The sequence below is a fragment of the Coccinella septempunctata genome, chromosome 5, assembly GCF_907165205.1.
Source record: "Coccinella septempunctata chromosome 5, icCocSept1.1, whole genome shotgun sequence".
Lineage (NCBI taxonomy): Eukaryota > Metazoa > Arthropoda > Insecta > Coleoptera > Coccinellidae > Coccinella > Coccinella septempunctata.
In genome coordinates this window covers 28,178,620-28,201,643 of record NC_058193.1, presented here as the reverse complement: position 1 = coordinate 28,201,643, position 23,024 = coordinate 28,178,620, and the positions used below count along the sequence as shown (strand labels likewise).

At 35.7% G+C, this 23,024-nt stretch overlaps 2 protein-coding genes and 1 non-coding gene across 10 annotated transcripts; 1 reads left to right on the top strand and 2 right to left on the bottom strand.

Moving 5' to 3' along the window:
• Nucleotides 1-2: 2 nt before the first annotated feature.
• On the top strand, nucleotides 3-19,887 carry LOC123313842 (calcium-transporting ATPase sarcoplasmic/endoplasmic reticulum type). Of its 6 annotated transcripts, none has more exons than XM_044898900.1 (12): nucleotides 3-167; nucleotides 4,002-4,137; nucleotides 10,008-10,025; nucleotides 12,265-12,347; nucleotides 13,247-13,351; nucleotides 13,413-15,185; nucleotides 15,616-16,125; nucleotides 16,184-16,317; nucleotides 16,397-16,514; nucleotides 16,588-16,705; nucleotides 18,807-18,863; nucleotides 19,118-19,887. In XM_044898900.1, exons 2-11 carry the CDS (start codon nucleotides 4,020-4,022, stop codon nucleotides 18,833-18,835), a joined length of 3,006 nt encoding a protein of 1,001 aa, XP_044754835.1. In that variant the 5' UTR covers nucleotides 3-167; nucleotides 4,002-4,019; the 3' UTR covers nucleotides 18,836-18,863; nucleotides 19,118-19,887. The 6 variants fall into 6 exon arrangements, 5 of the variants coding, with proteins under 5 accessions (XP_044754835.1, XP_044754832.1, XP_044754834.1 ...); XR_006537781.1 differs by having other exon boundaries at nucleotides 18,807-18,891; XM_044898897.1 differs by lacking the exon at nucleotides 18,807-18,863.
• LOC123313844 (uncharacterized protein PFB0765w-like) lies at nucleotides 19,655-22,616 on the bottom strand. 3 transcript variants are annotated; one of them, XM_044898902.1, is made up of 6 exons: nucleotides 22,364-22,615; nucleotides 21,765-21,897; nucleotides 21,472-21,650; nucleotides 21,093-21,412; nucleotides 20,606-21,033; nucleotides 19,655-20,557 (listed from the first exon to the last, which is right to left on the bottom strand). In XM_044898902.1, the coding sequence occupies exons 1-6, from the start codon at nucleotides 22,594-22,596 to the stop codon at nucleotides 20,363-20,365; spliced, it is 1,488 nt and encodes a 495-aa protein (XP_044754837.1). In that variant the 5' UTR covers nucleotides 22,597-22,615; the 3' UTR covers nucleotides 19,655-20,362. The 3 variants fall into 3 exon arrangements, with proteins under 3 accessions (XP_044754837.1, XP_044754839.1, XP_044754838.1); XM_044898904.1 differs by having other exon boundaries at nucleotides 21,765-21,904; nucleotides 22,364-22,613; XM_044898903.1 differs by having other exon boundaries at nucleotides 20,348-20,547; nucleotides 22,364-22,616.
• A 100-nt stretch (nucleotides 22,617-22,716) lies between these two features.
• On the bottom strand, nucleotides 22,717-22,789 carry Trnak-uuu. Its single transcript has one exon. It is a non-coding gene; the product is annotated as a tRNA-Lys (tRNA).
• Nucleotides 22,790-23,024: the final 235 nt, after the last annotated feature.

Genomic DNA, 23,024 nt, shown 5'->3' with positions numbered 1-23,024 from the left:
ACTACAATCGTTGCCCGTTCGTTCAGTAACTCAGTCCATACGCCGCCAATTAACTTATGGGGGCCTAACAATCGTTATTGTTGTGTTATTACGTTTTCTTCTTTTTTTCTTTCAACGGTTACTGTTAACATCGTGTGACTAACTGGGACAACAATTTTGTGATATCGGTAAGTGTGAAGTGAAGTGCATCAATTGGATTATTACTCTTGAGAAAAAGTGGCTGCCAACTTGGGGATGTTGTGGTATCAAGCCTTGCACAAAAAGTGCAAAAGTGCTTCCTCAATTCGACCAAGTGATTGTGTGGTCTCATTTGTTTACGTAAGCTCTTGGTTGATGTTAACCCAAACTAAACCATTGGTACCTATACGGCAGAAACCGGTAGAGTTGGTGTAAGTGCCAAATTTGAGAAACATCCTGATGATAGAACCTTGGAGCTTGTATGAGAAACAACACGATAAAATCAATCCTATATACCTTTAGGCTGAAGCCTGAAGGAGGATTTTCTGAGAATGGATCATAACGATGAATCCTTAAATGTTATGATCTGAAGCAGCATAGCGGTTTTATTCCATTCGCAAGACGTTTCTGACTTTGTTATAGATTTGAACAGCTCATTGATGAGGTACAGATTCTCCACAATAATACTTTAACGACAACAAACTATCGGCAATGTTTGTTTTCATTGGAGATGCATTTTCGACATGTACCAACAAAGTTATAATTTCAGCAGTTTCTTGCCTCGTGATGGACATCGATACATTTTGATCCATCACCAATGAGGCGATTGCAATTTGAATTGAAGTTGAGTTACTGCTCGCTAATAAAAGTAACACTTACTTCTTTCTCAAAGTAACGAAATAAGATGATAAAATTGATATAAAAGTACTGAATATGTGTAACACTATGCTCTTTGGCTGATCGATCAGCCATGTTCCATTTTTTTGATACATCCTCTCCCCATGGTATATTCACTGATCATTTTGAATTGAGGGATGATAAACCACAACAGATTATGCTGCGGGTAAACTTCCTATGAAGCAATAAAGAATGATGGAAATTTTGCAGATCTATTGATATGACAGAGCTTTTAGCTGTGCGTTGCATGACGGACTGACGTAGGAGAGCTTGAAAGCCTGCGGAAAATCTTTACGTAACACCATGCCGATGTTGAAATTTAAGCTGCTGAAATTTTATCCTAATTTTTTTTTCATTTCGCGATGTCGCCAATCATTTCACGCTGAATTTGGCTGCCAAAACAATTAAAAAATACGGTCGCTGAGAGTCCCATGTGCTAAAATCGTCCGTTGGTGAATTGGCACCTTGCCCAAAAACCCGGGATATTTGGATACTACAAGTTATTTGCAGGTTCTAAAATAAAACAACTTTTGCACTAATGACGCATTTACATATTTCGTTTTCTTTAATGTTTTATCTGAGGGGGTAATATATTCATATATATTTTCTACTTTCTGCCCACATTTATGTTCGGGTCTCTTCGTTATGTACTATCGGATAAAAATAACCAGGAGTAAGAGATCACGGTTGATATAAAAGTCAAACAATTTTATTGCAGTGTTTTGGGTTCAACGCGTTTTTCACCGATTTATTTACTAGCAACAAAAAAACTATATTTGAACGAACCAACGTAACACTTTATCAAGTAAACCTTGGGAAATCTAACATTCAGATCTATAATTTATCAATTTCACTGAAATAATTTAAAACAATGCCCCTCAGGCTCATTTTAAAACTTTTCATACAAATTCGCCAATGTTTTAAAACGGAAAAAGAAATATGACTCGTCCAATAGCACCATACTTGAACCTAAAGTATGAATTTTCACTTTTCCGGTGCGACTAGGTATTTTCCATTTCTCATAATTCACCAATCAGAAAAGAACACATAGATCTAATCAATTAACCTCTACTGGTTCAAAATTCTCTCACTTACTAAACCTGCAAAATATATTCAGAATTCTGGAACTCAGCGAACGTATGCTGTTAAATCGAATTATGTAACGTTGAAAATATTTTAATTACGGAATTTTCAGTTTTCTCCGGAAAAAGATGGAAAATTGTTGGAATTAGATAGCCAACCTAGGGAGTACACACAGAATTGCCTGTCATCATGATTCGTTGAGTGTTGCCAATGTCGATTTTTTTTCCATCGTCTAGGTAAAACTGAGGAAATATTTTTTTCAACTCATTGTTAGCTTGGATATTATCATGAAGAAAGCGTTGTTTTTATCGCTCCTGAACTATCTCATAAGCAATATGTAAATGAAAAAATAATATCTGCAATTTCCAAAAATTGTTTTTACCACCAAAAGCCAAATATGAACGAAAATTCGAAGTTAATGCAAAATGTTTCTTAGAAATAACTTTCCTCATTACTAATTTCCGAAATATTATCTAATTATCATGAGAAATGGGTTTTAAATGTCTGAAATTCTGGAAAAAATTCAACTTTTTGGGAACACTCATATACTCATAGCATGAACTCAAATAAGTTGGGGTGCATGGAAAGAATTGGGTGGTGCATATAAAAAAGATATCTTCCATATTTCGAATACTGAAAATTGATAAATTGAAACGATTTGGAATATTTGTATATGACAACAGCTTGGCAACGTAGCTCAAACTCAAGTCTAACGTGGCTTGTTCTCGATGGCCCGTCGTTCACAAGACAGGCAAGTTCCGTTGTTTGACATGAAAGTTAGGTTTTAATGACTAGGTGTATAGTGCGGAATTGAAACGTTGAAAAAGCTCAATAAATACATAATTTCCCTTGTAAAAAATGTTAAGATCTTGTCCTTTCGTTCGGTAATAAAACCACTTCGTACAGTTGTGATAGCCAATCTATATACGTGATTTTTCCTCGGTGTGATATTGGAAAGTTTGAGGTTATACTGAGTTAACAAAGTTTTTGTAACACGTTTATGCCAATTTACTTTTTGCTTCGGTAAGTATGATCTATAGGAATGGATCAGATACCCAAATTTAGACACCAATTCGGTTATAATAATTTCGATATTGTGGTGGAAAAATATTGTTCGCGAAATGAAGCAATGAAGTACAATTTTTGCTGCAGAAGACTGGAATGGGATGGATCAGAAAAATAGGAATTTTCATTATTCATTATTACATCGCTTTGATTTAAGAAAAAAAAATGCGGTAGTAGTAGCACTAAATAGAAAAAAAAAGTTCCTTTAGGGTACGATCGAGGGTACGATGATATTCTTCACTAATATTCACAAAATCAAAAACCTAGTGGTCTAATATAAATTATTAACTTCCCCATTGGTGTGTTATATTTAATTCTTTCTATTCAACACAGGCAGGTGTGAGAACTGGTTATTTAGGAATTCAGTTCTAATCTTTCCCAATTTGTTACTAGTAATTTTGTATTTCCTAGTATCATCTGTTTTAGTATCACCATAATCAAATTCTCATCTACCTAATTTAACTACATACAAACTACAACATTGTTTCTTCAGTTAAGAAAATATTTAATTATTTAATGGTTCTGAAACCATTATATTATATTGATAACAATTGGAGAATGTTCAGTATCAGTTTGTTCATAATATCTTGTTCTTCATATTATGAATGTTGAAAATACAATGTTTTGAGGGGGCTTCCATAGATGATTAGGTAAATTTAAAATTTTTATTGAATGATAACTTTTTGTTTTCAGTTCGAATATTCTTGCAGAATTGAAATTTTCGAATGAAGAGTGAATATTCATTTATTTCACTATCTGGGAAATTGTCTACAGACGCCATTTGAATTCGGAACGAGAATCGATTTGTTTAAATTTGAATGAGAAATCATTCATGGGTTCCGGAGTGGTTTATGAATTACTTTATATTTACTGTTAACTTATCAACTGAGCTTTAACTAAACAATGGAGACCACAGATTACCTGATGCATACTGTATATACCACATATTCCCTGAAATGCGGCTTTTCAGTAATTCAAAATACTTTTTTTTTTCACAGGGTTGATTAACCAACACCATGGAGGACGCGCACACTAAATCAGTAGATGAAGTGTTAAATTACTTCAATGCTGATCCTGAACGGGGACTAACATTAGACCAAGTAAAAAGGAACCAAGAAAAATACGGCCCTAATGGTAAGCTTCAGTGCAAATATAATATTAAGTAATGAATGTTATACAGCTAGGATCCAGATTCTCACTTTCATTCACCAAGTCGATAATTCTATGATTAATTTGAGGAAAAGAGAATGATCAACTTGCTCAAACAGCTAAAGAAAACGTGTTTACCAGTATCCACAATTTCTGTTCTGAAATGAAGTTCTGATGAAACATAAGCCACTGAGTAATTGATATAAAAAACCACATTAAGCTGGATAATTCCATACAAGAGTGTTTGGATTTGAGAATTAATGTTCTGAGGATTGGAAATATGTATTTTTATTCATGTTGTTGAACTGTCGAGCATTCCATTCAGTGCTACTATTTGATCAGGGTTATTATCTGGATATTGTCTGTTTGAAATCCCAGAGTGGAAATTGTGGAGTAGACCCTGGTAATAGTCTGATAAGTATAATCCTCTATAGACAATGCCGATATTAACGTCATTCGGTAAACAAATGCTGTGCTTCTGGGCAATTTTGGGGGTAAACTGATAGATTGTTGCTATTTTATGTAGGTGTACCAGGCGTCTCAATTTTTGTCAGCTAGATTATGCTATTATGTAGTTATTCTGATTTTTTGTGATTTTCACACTGTGGGACCCATTTGATTTTCGTATTTCTGACTGATTTTTGAGAGAGTCTAGCTTCTAAGGGGACCCCTCTTCCTCCTTTTGCGACTGCTATAAAAAGGGGTCCATAGTTCTCATGTTTCTTTACAAAATATAACTTTTTTTGGACAAGGAATCGCTACCTGCATTTTTGGCGTATCTTTTGTAGAAAGAAGCCTTGTGTATCCTTTTCCACCTTGAACCATTGTTTTGATATTTCAATGTAGTTTGCTGTGAAGCATATTTTTGTTTAGCGGGAAATGGAGAATGTGATAGATGTCTTTAAATTTTTGAATCTAGGGGAATTAAGTCTATATGTAGATGCAAAAGTGTCCCAAATTGTTCTGTGTATTGTGTTTGTGAAGGTGTCGGTGGATCACGTAGTTTGGGAACGGGTACATCGATAAGTACTATAAATATATCGATAAATATTGATGCCCGTATAGAAAATAGATCTGCGAACTATACAACACCGCTCGTTAAATGCTATACGACCACGGTTGGGCACTTAAAATTCTTACACGTTGATGGTATTCGGATTTGGCAGTGAACGCTGTCTAGGAGAGGGTTTCCACCTTTCTTCCATCCAAATGCGTAAACTGTGGCCGTGACTTCGAGATCAATTTTTTTGGGTGGTTCGTGTATTGATGCCGATCGAAAGGAAACTGCATGTAATTGAGTAATTAAGAGGAGGCAGCCTGAATTAACGAGATAGGTTTCGGTGAAAAAAACAGGTGCTTTATGAATGCTTCTAACTTCGTGGTGGAGGCAATTATGAAATTCAATGATATTTAGTTAGAACACTTTGGTAAGGAGCAGCACAAAATAGTGCAACATTCCATCTGGTCTTGAATTGTTTGTTCGTAGTTTGCAACGGTTGTGAACTGTACGGAGCAAGCGCAATTCTTTTTTAGGGTAACGAAAATCCATTTGCGCTTCCTCTGTACAGTTCACAACCGTTCTAAACCACTCTACGAACCAACCTAATAATTCAAAACCAGATGGAATGTTGCACTATTTATTGTTTACCATATTCGAATTCCTTTCAAATCAAATCAAATTTTCCATTTGATTATCATTAGCAGCGGGTAAAGTATTTGTACTCTTTTATTAAACGTTTTTCCTTTATTAATTCCTCAAAACATTTGCTGTGGGTATTGAATTGTATGTGCTCCAAAAGAAAAATTAATAAATATAGTTGAGCAAACTCCTCTTTGCACTGAGTCTAGAAGAGAAGAAAATATTTTATTCACAAAAATATTCATTTATACTTTCTGAAAGAATGTCCCTCTACAGTCTATGGATTTTTATCATTCGAGTAAATCGTTCTTCAAAACATTCTTTCTAATTTTAACATCGCAGTTGTTCATTTGATTTTTTAAGGCATGAACCACTTCTTATTTTTTTTGAGCAGATACATATTCCTGAAGATCGCACCTGAAAAGCTACACATTTTTATTTCTGGAAACCAAGAAACTGACAGAAATGAAATTGCAGATATTCTATGAGAGCGGAAAGGCAATAAAAATGTTGGTGGCAACAAGTAGAAAAAGCCACAATTTTTTTTACAAGAAACTTTCCTCTTTATTCATATTATACCATTGAACAATTAGTTTTTGATAAATTCAAACAAATAAGTCCCTTATGGTTCTTGCTAACAGGTTTTGAGAAAAAAAAATATCAACAGGTATTCAGCGTGAGTCGTATAGACTTGAATTTGCCTAGTTGTTTGTAGTAGCAAGTCAAGCTCAAAACGCAATATTTATATGAATAACCCCACACTATTCTTGACAAGGAATCACTTCTCGAATATTATTAATTTTTTATGTCCCAAATCGTATACTTATATTGTTTTATAATCTTTCATCCACTAGCGTATGTATCTTGTAGAGTTTGAGGAATTACAGTGTTCGGAAAACTATCTTATCTCCTTTATTTCTTTGATAAGATCCATAATGCTGGTTACGCGTATCATCAAGGAATCAACCTCCTTATTTTTTCAAGTTCGTATATTCACATTCCTTCCCATTGGGTTTCGTTTGTGAACTTTGTTTGGTTCAAATATGTTTACTGGTGTTTGGAAAATTACCCATTTGAAGATACATATCTGTATCATGGTACGACTTTCTTTTTTCGTAATGGATGTGTTTGCACTGAAACGAGCAATGTTTCTTTATTCCCACTTTACTGATTATTTTATACGCTTTCCTGTAAATTGTAAATGAATGTGACACGAAAATATACTATCCCTCCCCAAGATTTCACAGTTTTCGTTTTGGCATTCGTACCTTCAGAATGGCAACAAATTTTAAAACAAAACTTCTTTCTTTCATCCAAATCGCACAATCCAAAACGTGTCGAATGAAGTCAACGAAAAATAATGGATTTCTCTTTCCCCAACCTGGAAAAACTAGGAGGATGGTGCCCAAAGGTTTTATCAGGCTGAGGCTTTGGCTAGGATTTAACCAGGATACCTCTGCAATTGGAAAAACTTGTATAAGAGTTGCTTATAAAAATTGTCCATACAAAGGCGTCGTTCGGATTCGAAACGTCGAATTTTCCTTTTTCCGCCTGTCGAAACTAATTATGGGCTTTTTAATTTGTACGAAGGTCTTATGTTGATTATTTGAGTCGTAAACTATTGTTATTGCGAATCATTCGCTATAAAAATGGTCGGAAAATAATCGTTTTTCTCCACGGTTCATTTCTGTTGACGCAAGTTCTTGATACAGACAGTATCTTGGAGAGTGATGTTGCGAAACTTTGTTCTATGCGGAAGTAAACCTTAAAGTTCGCAACGAACCGCATGTCGATTAGAATTTTCCTGTGCAGTCCCTTCGTCAAAGGTTGGAACGGAAATAGATCCATACTTTACGTCATTATAATTCGATGCGATTGAAAACGTGCCTATATAATTTGCTTTTGATATGGAGGGAATCCCGGGAAATGCAGTTATGCTTGCAGTAATAGAAGTAGCGATGAAGGGTTTTTACTCTTTTAACGAAGTTATTCCAGCTGGATACTCGATATCGAAGGAGTAATTCGATATCGGCAATCGAAAGGGGAAATATCAGCGCTTGTCGGAATACATAAGTAGCGTAATACATTTTTCTCATATAGTACGAAATTCGTCTTGGAAAATATTTTTACAGGACTTTCTACCATTGTCATGTTACCTTAGTTCAAGCAGATTTACTCAGATAAATCACTCGGCAAAAGTAGAAGCTCCTCCGTATTTTTTTTCTATTACATAAACTTATAACTGAGTGCTACAGAAACGTCTTCTGGTTCATCGTGAAGTGTTTATCAAGTTTAATCAATTTTTGTCTATATGTGTGTCAGAAATGCTCATACATCATTGGGAATCGCTACCAACTCACTGCGCTTCGTGATAAGATTGGCTAAAACATAATCTTGAATGCTCTCAAATGGAAGTCCCACCCCTAAGGAAATTACTTCTTCCGATTAGAACTTGTTTCGTTCAAATGACTCATGGCTTGTCTGAGTAGGACTTTACTTCCTATGAAGATTGAAGAAAATTGGATTTAATCTACAGCCCCAGCAAAAGATTAGATTCCATCGACAGCAAAAAATATTTTTTCATGAAGAAACTTCACGATCTATGTCAAAATCCCAGAAATTAAGTTTAATAGGCATTTGAAGAAATAATATATAAATACTAGAGGTCATTGAGAGGACTCAAGACAGAAAGAGCTACCTTCGCACTAGTAAATAATACTGGTTTTTTTTTGGATAGTATTCATGGTGTAATGAAAGATTTAAATATTCAAAACATATGAAGGACCCTGCAAACTCGGAACGAAATATAATTGAATTTAATTAACATTATTTCAACAAAACCCAAGTCATCAGTCATTATTTCATTGTATTAATGGTTTGAGGCAACTGAAATAAAAACAGAAATGATTGGGATTTATATAATTTTAAATGCATCGACAGTCATTTTATATTTTGTTGTCCTGATTTTCCTTTCTTTGGACGTAGTCAGATAGTGTTATATTCAAGAATTCAATTATAATTATATTTCCATTATTGATACAATGGGGAATTCTCCCCAATTTGGGTTATCACAGCATATGCAAGTTTAAACTGAATAATTATGAGTTTCATTCATGAATTTTTCGAATGCAACTATTCAAAATCATTCTTCAAATATGAGAGTTTTAAAATTTAAATCGCTTCGTTTCTAGTTTACGATTTAGCAACAGTGCTCATTAGAAAATAAAAAGAACAATGGCTTGTTTATAAAATAACAGCTGTTGATTTACAGCCTTCATAAGGCGCGTACTCCCTGGCGAGCCTCAACAGCAACCGACAGACTTCATAGACAGCCATCTTTGTATATCTCATCTAGATAGTGTATTTGAGGTCCTTTATTATCAACGCATATTTCAGTCGATGTTGCCAACTTGTGCAGTAGAAATGAAACGCTTTAAATTTTAAATACTCATTTTTATTTTTCATTTTTAAGTATGTACTTAAAATAATTTTTTTGGAAAACGGTTGAAATGGTTATTTCAAATTGTGACGTTTCAAAGATATTTTCGTCAGAACGAGTGTTCCCTATTGAAGTCTTCACTAGCCTCCCCAGGAACTGTCACATACAGTCATAAAACACAATTGTATCACACAATTTCATATTTTTTTAGAGAACCGTACAATGAATCTAAATTTTGAGTATATATCTGAATCGCTGGATGTGGAAAATGAGCTTTCGTTAAAAACAATCGATTTTCAGTTCCTTTTCAAGCAGTTTTTGAGTTCCTCCCATTTTTGAAATGATTTGGTTGACCCAATAATTTTGCAGTGTGTATTCAGAATGATTTTGGAATCTTACCAATGAAGTGCATCTCACACAAGAAAATCAACACTCTTCAAATCAATCATCTATAATGAATTAATCGATTGCAACAAGGTCGTACGTCAAACTTCATTTACCTCTACGATTTCACTCAATGAAATCGATCTGAAAGTGTGACGTTACTTTCAGAAAAAATAGGTGGGTACGTCGCAATAATAGGTGGATGACGTTCCTATACTGCTAAGATGTGACGTCAAGCGTCAAGGTTGCGTCTGTACGTGTGTTGACAAAATATTATTTATCGTATTAATAATAATGTGAGAATCTGGTTTCAAGTACGGTACGCACTCGCCTACAATTAATTCAGACTACCTTTGTTTTGATGGTGTCACTAATGTTTTGTTTTTGTTTCAGAACTTCCCGCGGAAGAAGGTGAGTAGTCCTGGAAGAATTTGGTCGTTGTAACGCCCATTTGAGGTGTGATGTACATCGGACACATTCGATTCAAGATTCTGGATCGAATCACAATTATTGAGTGTATTATCCATCAATTGATAGAGAAGACATTTTCTAGTAAAAACTGTGTGGGCCACCATTCACTATTGGTTGAAAATTAACAGTACAGTGCCCAATTTGTCTTAAGGTCACACTAATCAAGTCTTAATAATGAGCAGCGTCAATAAAATTTAGTGATCAGTATCATAAACAAACTTACAGCTCCTTCAATTTTAGAGCTCCCATTAATCCTACTAAAAATGATACTTAAGGAAGCTTTAAGTTTAAAGGGCCTTCAAATTTGATTATGAAACTGGACCTTAGAAAGAAACCAATGGAAGTGGCAGATTCTTAGGTCTTAGTTCTTAGGAACGGTCGATAACACCCCATACTTATCAATTCTTAGGAGGCCTGCATGAACCAACCATGAGAGCCTTGAAAACAAGGAGTGAGTAAAAAGTATCGCACAAAATCTTCGGTAATTACCATTCTTTTTACTGACTCTGTATATCTGTAGCGTGATCAGGTTGATCAGCGTACAGAATCCGGAGAAAGTAATGTCCGTGACTCTGATTTAAAGCTGTTCAGGGATTTACCTAATGCAGGGTCTGACTTGTTTTCCCTTCGAATGGCCAGTTCCATGGGGGATGTGGTTTTTTAGGAAATTTCTTGTGGGTGGGATGATTTAGGTTTATCCCTTGAAAGGGTGCGGCCACTTACTTGGAAAATGGTAATTAGGCACCAGAATACCGCACACGTGTGTTTAAATCATAGTTTCAATTCAAAATTTCGAATTAGCAGCTGTATTTCTTTTTATAGCGGTATATAAGGTATTCTTTTTTATATGAGCAATACCTTTCTAGACATCAAACAATATAGCATGTGTAGGGGACGAAAAAGTTTTTGCAGAGGTTAGTGTAAGGCTCCTTTCACACCTAGTGCTTTAACCGTGGGGTTTTTGCCTAAAAACAATCTGTACCTAATGGCGAAAACAGCTCTGATGGAGACACAATAGACCTCAAGGTCGTCGTATAATGAAACCCCCTTAATTTACAATCTATAGTCCGTACGGTATGAACATCGAACTCGGAACATCTCATAGAGAAAGAAAATTTTCATACGAATTTAATTTTCAGTTTTGATTGTGAGGTACGTAATTTAGGGGACCAAGGTTGAGTAAATTGATCTCTTTCAATTCTCCTATCTAACTCGGTTCAAGATAAGCCGAAACTCTGTTAAATCAGTCCCAATATTTGCAATATTCGGACGGATTATATGAGAACGTGTAAAAGGGAACATGAAAAGCTCGTTAGTTCAGTGGCCTTCGAAACTTACGATTTATGTGAGAAATAATGAAGTATTAGATGAAAAGTAACATCAACCTTTCGGATGCCACGTGATCGGGGAAATAACCTAGATGATCAACCCCATTCATAATCTGTACTGTAAACCTTCGAAATTTATTATGTTCGTTGATTAGAGTTCAATCGAACGAAAGTACTAAGACCCCGATCTGGGCTGGTGCAGATTTTCCGACGTGGAATTCAATATCAAACATATGGAGCGAAAAATTTGTACGCTGACGTCACCCGTTGAAAGATAAATTGAACGTCGGCGATTACGACGTCAATGTTTCTGCGGTGAATCGATTACTTGTACCGTTTACGAATTTTATGAATGACACCTTTCAATTTCGTCATATATATTTGGTAACGTGTGGAAGCGCACTGCACCAGGCATAAACTCTCGATTTAGCTTCCTGAAGTTGTTTTTCAAAAATACCTATCTGGTTTTTAACATTGCGTCATATGCTAGGAAATCCAATAATAAGTTGGGGAATGTGGAAGATGCTTAGGCGTGTCCACCAACCAATATTTCCTCGTTGAAAGTGAAAAGGGGATACTTTTTGTACAGATCAAAATCGATTGATTTCAAAGATTCACAGACTGTTTCAATTTAGTAACAATTAAATGTTATATATGAGGTATTTCGTAATTTTCAAGGGGAAAGATTTTGGGGAAATTATCAAGGCCAGAACTCATGCACAAGCCCTAGCATATTAATCATTAAAAAAATTGATGGATCATACATTCAGTATCGTATGAGTTTGTTCCATCGCTTATCTGTTTGTTGAACACACTGTATTTCTACTAATGAATGTTTCTATCTTTTATAGGAAAGTCGATATGGCAATTAGTTTTAGAGCAATTCGATGATCTTCTAGTCAAGATTTTACTGTTAGCCGCTATTATTTCATTTGTGAGTATAACATGATATAAAAAATATATTCCTTACTTCCTCGAACGAAACAGGACATTATTAATTCATTCTCCTCGAATAGAGACTGTCCGACATCTGGACACTTTTCTGATCTATGAATTATGGATGTTTCCTGTTCCCCTCAACCTCTCAATTAATTAATGAGCTGTTGTTCTCAATTGTAACAATTCGCTTCCGACTCAATTTCCCTTATATCGTAGATTTCGAAGATCGTAAAAATCTTTTCTTTATTCTATTTCCACTTTTGAAAGATATAATTGAATCCACAACTATGAGTAATTAAGGAAGGATTATTGTCGATCTATTTTCGAAATAGAAAGTTAAAAATAACGATGTTCAGGAACTATAATCCAGCTTTCATTTTTTTCATCGTATATTTCTAAAAATATGTTCGCTCCCTTGAATTTTCTAAACCAATTTATCTTGAATGTACCGCGTCTCTTGATGTTTGACAGTTGGAATTGTGTTTTTCAAACCGCTTAATCTATTATTAACGTATGTCAAACGTAACACGAAAATATATGCTGCGTAACTTGAACCCTTGTATACACGTATAAATAAACATAATACTTCCTTTCGTTTGCATAAAAAGTGTAGCTCTTTTCTACACTTTGTTTTAGTATTCGTTTGCTGATTTTTTTACAATTCACACCAGTGTAGAGGAGGTGTAATTCATTTACATCTCCTTTTGACTATGTGTAGATTTTTTATGCAAACGAAAGGACCTAATGTTGACTGTAGTCGTACAGATATTAGAAAGAAAAAATTCTTTCTTTCAATTATAAAGCTCTCAGTTGATCTTCAGTCAATATTACCGTCAAAATGTTTCTTTCGTAAATTAAACTTTCAACAATTTTTATATCATATTTTTATTTCAGGTCCTCGCTTTATTTGAGGAACATGAAGGTGCATTCACAGCTTTCGTAGAACCTTTCGTTATTCTTCTTATTCTTATCGCGAACGCCGTCGTAGGAGTCTGGCAGGTAAGTTCGTGGTTGAGACCGATCTCAAGGCATAGTTCATTATAATCTCATCTTTCTGCAGGAACGAAATGCCGAATCTGCCATCGAAGCCCTCAAGGAATACGAGCCCGAGATGGGTAAGGTTCTCAGGGCAGACAAGTCAGGTATACAAAAGATCAGGGCGAGGGAAATCGTCCCAGGTGATATCGTTGAGGTATCCGTTGGTGACAAAATTCCCGCCGACATCCGTTTGATCAAAATCTTCTCGACCACCCTACGTATCGATCAGTCCATCTTGACCGGTGAATCCGTATCTGTGATCAAACATACCGACGCCATCCCAGACCCTAGGGCCGTGAACCAAGACAAGAAGAACATCCTGTTCTCCGGTACCAACGTAGCTGCCGGTAAAGCTAGAGGTATCGTGATGGGAACCGGATTGAACACAGCCATCGGTAAGATCCGTACCGAAATGTCCGAGACTGAAGAAATCAAGACACCTCTCCAACAAAAACTCGACGAATTCGGTGAACAATTATCGAAAGTCATCTCTGTGATTTGCGTTGCCGTATGGGCGATCAACATTGGACACTTCAACGATCCAGCTCACGGTGGATCATGGATCAAAGGAGCAGTATACTACTTCAAAATTGCCGTAGCTTTGGCCGTAGCCGCTATCCCTGAAGGTCTACCGGCTGTAATCACAACTTGCTTGGCTCTGGGTACCCGTCGTATGGCCAAAAAGAACGCCATCGTCAGATCCTTACCTTCCGTCGAAACCTTGGGTTGTACTTCCGTCATCTGCTCCGATAAAACTGGAACCTTGACCACCAACCAGATGTCCGTCTCCCGCATGTTCATCTTCGATAAGGTCGAAGGAAACGACAGCAGCTTCCACGAATTCGAAATCACCGGATCCACCTACGAGCCTATCGGAGAAGTTTTCCTCAAGGGACAGAAGGTTAAATGCTCAGAATACGACGCGCTTCAAGAATTGGGAACCATCTGTATCATGTGCAACGACTCTTCCATCGATTTCAACGAATTCAAACAGGCCTTCGAGAAAGTCGGTGAAGCTACCGAAACCGCCCTTATCGTGCTCGCAGAGAAGATGAACCCATTCAGCGTATCCAAGGGCGGAGACCGTCGCCAGAAAGCCATCTGCGTCAGGCAAGACATCGAGACCAAATGGAAGAAGGAGTTCACCTTGGAATTCTCCAGAGATCGCAAATCTATGTCGTCTTACTGCGTGCCATTGAAACCATCCAGGCTTGGAAACGGACCCAAACTTTTCGTCAAAGGTGCCCCAGAAGGTGTATTGGACAGGTGCACCCATGCCCGTGTCGGTACTCAGAAAGTTCCTCTTACCACTGCCCTCAAGAACAGGATTTTGGAAACTACCAAGTCCTACGGTACAGGACGCGACACCTTGCGTTGTCTCGCTTTGGCTACCTGTGATAACCCAATGAAACCAGATGAAATGGATCTTGGCGACTCTAACAAATTCTACACCTACGAAGTTAACCTCACCTTCGTCGGAGTCGTCGGTATGTTGGACCCTCCACGTAAGGAAGTATTCGATTCCATCGTCAGATGTCGTGCCGCTGGTATCCGTGTCATTGTAATCACCGGTGACAACAAGGCCACCGCTGAGGCTATCTGCAGAAGGATTGGTGTTTTCACCGAAGACGAAGATACGACTGGAAAGTCTTACTCTGGACGTGAATTCGACGATCTCCCAATTTCTGAACAAAGAGCAGCATGCGCCCGCGCTAGGCTTTTCTCCCGTGTGGAGCCAGCACACAAGTCCAAGATCGTTGAGTACTTGCAGAGCATGAACGAAATTTCCGCTATGGTGAGTTTCGCTACTCTCTAGGTTAATTAGGTTTTTATACCCCCTGTCTTCATGGTGCAATACGACAACGATTTTTTTAATTCATGTGTGGAATCGGATATCAAAACATTGGGGATAAAATTTTAAAACATCCAATGATCACTGGACAAATATTTCAAACATTGCACTGCACAATCTGATCAAGCTCCTTTCATGTTTTATTCTTGCGTGTCTTTTGAAAATTTTGTTGATTAGCTCTTCAAAACCATTTAAATTCTTCACTGAAACCCTCAGAAATATCGAAATTTCTATGTCATCCCTTCATAAGGGCATACTAATTCGCTTTCGTTGATTCTCATGAAAATTTGTTTCCCCACTTTCCGTTGTTTGTTTGAAACAGACGAGAGTGAAGGAAATTTAGGCATGTTTTTATCAACTGACATATTTTCAGACTGGTGATGGTGTAAATGATGCCCCCGCTTTGAAGAAGGCCGAAATTGGTATTGCCATGGGTTCGGGAACTGCCGTAGCCAAATCCGCATCTGAGATGGTGCTCGCCGACGATAACTTCTCCTCCATCGTAGCCGCAGTAGAGGAAGGACGTGCCATCTACAACAACATGAAACAATTCATCCGTTACTTGATTTCATCGAACATTGGTGAGGTCGTCTCCATTTTCTTGACTGCCGCTCTTGGTCTTCCAGAAGCTTTGATCCCCGTCCAACTGTTGTGGGTCAACTTGGTAACTGACGGTCTACCAGCTACTGCCCTCGGTTTCAACCCACCAGATCTTGACATCATGTCCAAACCCCCAAGGAAGGCCGACGAATCTCTTATCTCCGGTTGGTTATTCTTCAGGTACATGGCTATTGGAGGTTATGTAGGTGCCGCTACCGTTGGTGCTGCCGCCTGGTGGTTCATGTACTCACCGTATGGTCCTCAAATTACCTACTACCAATTGGTGAGTTATTGAAGAAAAAATATGACCTATAAAATCTACTTATTTTGCAACTCCATAGACCCACCATCTCCAATGCATCAGTGGTGGTCCTGAATTCAAAGGAGTTGATTGCAAGGTCTTCAACGATCCACACCCAATGACCATGGCTCTGTCTGTACTAGTAACAATTGAAATGTTGAACGCTATGAACAGGTAATTTGAATGGATATCATTTTTGTTCCTGTACCTGTTTCTACTATAATTTTCTTTTCTGTATTATTTTTTTTTGCAGTTTGTCTGAAAATCAATCTCTTATTGCTATGCCCCCATGGTCTAATTGGTGGTTAGTTGGCTCAATGGCTCTTTCCTTCACACTCCACTTCGTTATTCTATATGTTGATGTCCTCTCAGTAAGTCATATTTTTTTTTTCTCCTGTTAATTTGATTATTAAGTATATCATTAACACTTCTCTTTATATTTAGGCTGTATTCCAAGTGACCCCATTGACTGTTGAAGAATGGGTAACAGTAATGAAATTTTCGATTCCAGTAGTGTTACTTGATGAGACACTCAAGTTCATTGCAAGAAAGATCACTGACGGTGAGAACCCAATTTACACTGTTCATGGAATTATACTAATGTGGGCTGTGTTCTTTGGTTTGTTGCTTGTGAGCCCCATATAAGTGTGATCTGACTTTAATTTTAAAATACGCCTCATTCAACGAGGGTACGCGTTTTTGCGCTGTGTGTCTGTGTTAAATTATCCAGCCGGATTAAGGAATTTACTCAGGTCATCTTTCAACATCGAGGATTCGTTTTGTAGGTCCATTTTTTCTCCATTTAAATAGTGCCTTCGCAAAGGAAACCTGTATTCAGTACAATAACGTCGTTTTAATATTTTTGTTCCCCAATTTTATATTCTTATTTTTTGTTGGGTACTTCATTTCAATCCGTTCTGCCAAAAAATTGTTTTCCTCTTCGATGTTCAAAAATGACTACCATTGATTATTCTAATATTGAATTGTATTTGAACTTGAGACAACAACTGCATTTGTTAATTTGTGAGAACAATTCGTACTGATACAGTGAAAAATCTTAAATTCATTCAGGCAGGTTTAATAGTTGTTTAAATAACGGCATTAATTTATGATGAATCATTCGCATGGAAATTCCAAAAAAAAATCTGAAAGACTGACTTAAAAACCCTTAAAATTATTTTATATTATTCAACTCGATAAATCCAATGGAGAGATTCCCGTAGAACGAAAGGACGTTTTCAAGTTTGCACAAGACATACACAGAAAATGTTTTGGCCCGTTTAATGCTTTCATCTAAACATTATCGTTTCTTAATTTTTTGAAATTTTGCTCCCTCCTTTGTACTTATTTAAAGTAAGTAAAATTGAAATCAAAATGCCTGTTTTTCCTTTGTTGCCAATCATGTCTTGTTTTGTCTTCGTGAAATAAATAGTCAGTGTGTGTCCATTCACTCGCATCAGTTTCATAACTAATCAGCATCTGCCAGTATAAGTTGAACTCAAGAGAACTAAATAAAATTTTTAAATTAGTGAACTTAGCTTTGAAGTCAAGAAATTTGGACATAGGAGAAAATATCATATTTTTTCGTAGTTTTTTATTAACCCTGAAAGATTTTTTTTTCGATATAAAGGGAATAATTCGCAGCAGATACATTGATGTACATTTGCCTAAATGAGTTTTATGAGGATGGCTGTACATTTGATAATAATATTGTCTTGAATTTAATATTTATTTATGGCAGGTTTTTTCTTTTTTGTATATTATATATTAGAATTTGAGGTTTTTACAGTTTACTGAAATTAGATCATTTTAGTGATCGGAAATATTAGTGAACCATTAGTTTTCTATTCAAGTAAACTGTAACAGATAATAATGATAAATAATGATTTGGATACAAGTTACTCGTTCGTACTTCAGTGATGGTCCCCACAAAACTCCTGATGAATATGTTCAACACATGTCATATTCAATTTGTTGTGAACATAATCTAAAAGGAAATCCGTCATTGAAGTATGTGTGGTCGATTTCGTTTTTGGCTATGTGCCAAAATTTAAGGTTAGGATCTTTTTCTATCTATTCCAACTATTTATGAAAATGATTTTATTGTAGGTAATTTAGTAATTGATATATTTGATGTAGAACATACCTCCATATTACTACTTTGTAAAATTTTACTGCGAAAAAATGTAAATATTTGTATTGGGCCGTGTTGAGAAAACAATAAAGTTGAAAACCTTTTGAAGTTTGTTGAGCATTCGTTTTCTTTTGTGAGAATTTCTGAAGCAATATTTAACGATTTAACCACAATTTCAGTCCAGTTATTTTAATTTAATGATGAAGTTAATTAGCCTGTGATCTTTAATGTTTTATTCTCATGAATCCGTAAATATCTCATAATATTTTGAAACTTTTTGTCGAGAATATATCAAATGAATAGAGTTTGATGTTCAGAAATGGTTAAATTCTTAGAAATTGCTTCATGAATAAGATGCCACTATTTGATGAGTGGTAGAACATTAACAAATCGCCTTGAAAAACACACAGCTTAACTAATCTACATGCAGAGTGGAGCTTCTAGTGTTCGCCTTATTGTAAGTATAACCTGTTTTTTTTTGTTATGACCCTGATGTTTTGATTTTCATGTTTCATCTTTTCTCCTACAGTTTCCGAAGTAGCAGCACCAAGGATGTAAGGAGCTCACCTGAAAGACATGAGCTCAAGTAATACACCCCTTTCATCAGTTAACAAGTAATGTGGATGTTTGTCATTGGAATGAGTGTCTTCTTTCAGACCCTAGTATTTATTTCATTAAGGTTTTGCAAAAGATAACAAAGTTTGTATAAAGTCATAAAAACCCTCAATTTCAAACTTAGGCAACCTAAGTTTCAAAGCAAAATTTATTCTGGTAACTGAACGTTTTTATGCCTTTATAGAAATTCTCAAGTGATTAAGCTGATCAAATTCTTTGTTTCAGTTGGTGAGGTTGTAGTAGATAAATGGCAGTAATATCAACATCTTCGATATTGATGCTTTTCGTATTGTTATAAGTAAGATAACTTCTAAAAGACTTTGCAGCTTTTATTTTTCACCTAATGTTATCACAAATTTCTAGTTACTGTTACTTAGATATGCAAGTGAATGTAATTTACCTATGTTCATTTTGCACTTCCGTTATTCAATACCCCAACTTCATTGTTTTTGTTAATATTTTTGTGTTGACATCTATCTCACCAGTCTTTCCCACCTGATGATTGACACAAAATGTATATAGAAAATATTTTAAGTTTTATTAAATACGTTTGTTATTTTAAAAGACTACATTTTAATCTCATCTAGAGATTCAAATGTAATTTTATTTTCATCGATTGCAGTTTCACAAGTCGGAATCAGCACTGAACAGGCACTTATAAGAAAAAAAGAGGAGGAATATCCTCTTCAGCTATCTCTGAGTGTTGTTGGTCCTTTAATACTAGTTCTTTCAATATAGCAGAGGTGTTTGTTGCCATATTCATTGTTTGGTCGGTACGTCTTATCATTGTCTCCTAAAGTGTGTTTGTTTTGTTCATTCTCAGTTTTTTTTTTAATTTAGCGGGCAGTTCGAGCTGGTTTCGACTGATGTGGCTGTGCTGGATTTTACAGCTGACACGCCCAATGTATAGTTAAATAATTGAATTTTCATCAGTTTTGTAAATGATGACATTTCTGTAAATAAATTGGCGCCCTTGAAGCCGACTAAGATGGTCACTATTTCATTATTTATCCCACTCTCTTTCAATTTTTTCTTACGTGAACAAGAAAGATGAATAATTCCTCAAGAGAGGTAAGAAAAACATAGCAAAGGAGGTTGAGCCATTGTCTTCATACCAAAGATATTACATACTGTGTAACAATGGTTCTACGAATGTTTAGTTTATATATCTGAAGCTATTCTGCATTTGGTTGCGCTGACAGCGTACCTTACGCGCCGAATGTAACTTCGAATATATGAGGCCAACGGAGGCAGAGTTCCGCTGATTCCTGGTTAGCTGGCCAATTCTCTTGTGCCGACTGCGACTATATTCGTTTGATCTTCCCTAGGTCCTAGACCTAGGATGAGATGATTTTCACAAGAAGTCTCGTTTCAAACGACTACAAGCCGTCACTGAAATCGACCAATATTGATATCCATTAAAAGATTAGAATTTTGAATGATTAAAGTTGACACTTTGAAACGAATCATTTATGAAAGCTTATTACAACTTTTTTGGTATATTCTCACAATCGATGCAAACTTTTTATTTTGGTCTTCGAGTTTTTTTATTGTATCTTCATTTTCTTTGATCTGCTTTTTGAAATCTAATAATGGATTGCCTTGTATGTCACTGTGTTGCGTTTTGTCATTTTCTTTTGCATACGTTAGTGTACCTATAATGATCTTAATTTGAATGGTGATGAAAGTACCGCTTTTACTGTAGATACTTACTTTATGTAATTTATAGAAAGTATCGGTGTATATCTTTTCCTCATCGTACTTCTTTCTGAGCAATTTGATTTTTTCTTCCAACAAGGTGCTTCTATCTGTAGTATTTCTCACAAATATTCCTGTCCTTTCCACCAGAATATCGATATCTTTGATCGAATCGGTTATATTTTCTAAATTCTTCTCGAATTTTTGGTTAATTTGGCACATTTTCGAATATTTGCAGTATAATTCTCCATATTTGCTCTTCAACCCATTCATATCCATTTTGAGTGCATTATTAGTTACCTGAGAAGCAGCTACTTGTTCATTGTAATTCCTCACTTTTTCTTCATAGTCCTTCACTTTATATTCGACATTCATTCTATTTTCAGAAAGTTCCTTCTGCAACTTTTTTACTTCATTTGTTAAATCATCGCGTATGGTAATAACTGAAATTACATAATTATTTTTATGTTTAAATCGACATATATCGTGTATATGGTCTTACAAGAGTTGCAACTCTTTTGCAATCGTTTCTCCTCTTCTTTCATATTTTTTATTTTACCATTTTGTGTTTCTATTAGTTTTTTTGCATCTGTTAAATTTTCATTCAGTTTATGTATAATTTTGTCTAATTGCGCTATCTCTTGTTGTTCTTCATAACTATTCTTCTTAAGTTTCTTCAGGTCCTCCTCCAGTTGATTGTTTTCTTGGCATTTGTTATTCAGCGCATTTACCAAATTTTTGTAATCTAGTTTTATCGAATCTGTTAATTTCAATGTTGCACCGAATTTTGTTGTTGAAAAAATATTCGCGTTCATGTTGCTCCTATAAATTCACCGATCTGATGTTGAGAGTCTTTGGGTGTTGCTCGTCGAGATACTTACAATAGAATTTTGGTAGCGGAATTTTCGAAGTTTTCAGACAAAAATTTGATGATGTCCTTTATGAAAAGGTCCATTTCTGAACAGCTATCGCACTTATGCGGGTTTCTTTCTTCTGTTTGACATCCTTTATTGATGGTGAAAATTGTCGATGTATTTACCGTCGGAATAGGTGTATCATCCTACAAAGAGTAATTTTTGTGTAATAAAAATACTGATACTGAAATTACTGATATAATATGGAGTCTCCATGTGTTTTGTCAATCGTTCAAAGAACCTGTACAACATTTACTCACTTCTTTTGATTGAGCTGATTCCCAAAACATTTGAACGCATCTTCCAAGAGTCATTCTCGGTGGATAATGGATATTCCTCTTCCTTTCACTATTCGCCTTTTGTTTATTCAAAAAGTTGAACATTATGTATAATCTGGAATCTTATGAGATGTTTAGCTCCAAAGCTATAATTATTCAATACATTCATTCGAAAATCAAGTGTACTATGGCAACGAATAAATGAATTTTCTGAGTATGGTAGGCCGAAAACCAAGTCTGTTGCGTCTGATGAGGCGATACACAAAATAAAACAGAGAAGTAAATTCCATTTGATCAAACAGACAAATTTTATACCCATATTTTCGAAAAAGAGACTGGAACGAAAAAATATACTAATATTTTCAGAAATGGGTACAATTCGTGTGATGCATTTCATTATATACCTGGGTGGTCCACACCATCCCTTGGGTTCAGATTCACCTCATTGACCACTATTCCTTCAATTCAATTATCTACTTCAAGAAGGAAAACAGTTTATGGAAAATACAGAAAATCGATCGAAAATGGAATATTTCCTTGTGAAAATTCAATAGTGTGGACTCATTGATAAATTAACTTACTTTTCAATTATCATTTCCAAGATTCCAACGTATGAAACCTGTTTGGTTTGATTAGATGCATAATAATCTTTGCAATCACCTATGTTTTTTTGAGGGTAAAGCCAGGATTTCAGTCCCAGGTTTTCTGCACTGGGTAAAATGTGTTCTAGGATCTGATCCAAACATTTTACATCCTGTGATAGGGAAATTAGAAGAAAGTCGTGACTCTCAATCATTTGTGTCATTGCAAGCATAAGTATTTTACAATTATGACACTTTTAGAAATGTCATTATTGAATTTTCTTCAAGTAATTTATTGATGTTATATGAATGAATATTTAATGGGTATAAAGTATTCAAAGTACAAAAAAGACCGCCCGAGCAGGGACTTGAACCCTGGACCCTTGGATTAAAAGTCCAATGCTCTACCGACTGAGCTACCCGGGCTCTTACAGAAACGGATGGATCAAGGGGTATCCAAACAAAATTTTCTCAAAAACCTTTCCTCGCACTACCTTGTATTATTATCACAACCAGTCTTAACACAGTTTGGGTGGAGAAAAATCACTTTTTGAAAGCAAAATTTACTGTCTTATGGCAAATAGTCCATATTATTCGAGTTACATCAGTCCATGCAGCGTTATTATTAATACTGTATTTGAAAAATATGATTTTTTTTTAA

Coding starts and splice junctions, on each gene's coding strand:
- LOC123313842 (XM_044898895.1), top strand. CDS start 4,020: ATGGAGGACGCGCACACTAAATCAGTAGATGAAGTGTTAAATTACTTC. Junction 15,186..15,615: donor TGAACGAAATTTCCGCTATG/GTGAGTTTCGCT, acceptor ACATATTTTCAG/ACTGGTGATGGTGTAAATGA. Junction 16,515..16,587: donor TATATGTTGATGTCCTCTCA/GTAAGTCATATT, acceptor CTTTATATTTAG/GCTGTATTCCAAGTGACCCC.
- LOC123313844 (XM_044898902.1), bottom strand. CDS start 22,596: ATGCTTGCAATGACACAAATGATTGAGAGTCACGACTTTCTTCTAATT. Junction 21,034..21,092: donor GCAAAAGAGTTGCAACTCTT/GTAAGACCATAT, acceptor ATGTAATTTCAG/TTATTACCATACGCGATGAT. Junction 20,558..20,605: donor CTTTCTATAAATTACATAAA/GTAAGTATCTAC, acceptor ATTCAAATTAAG/ATCATTATAGGTACACTAAC.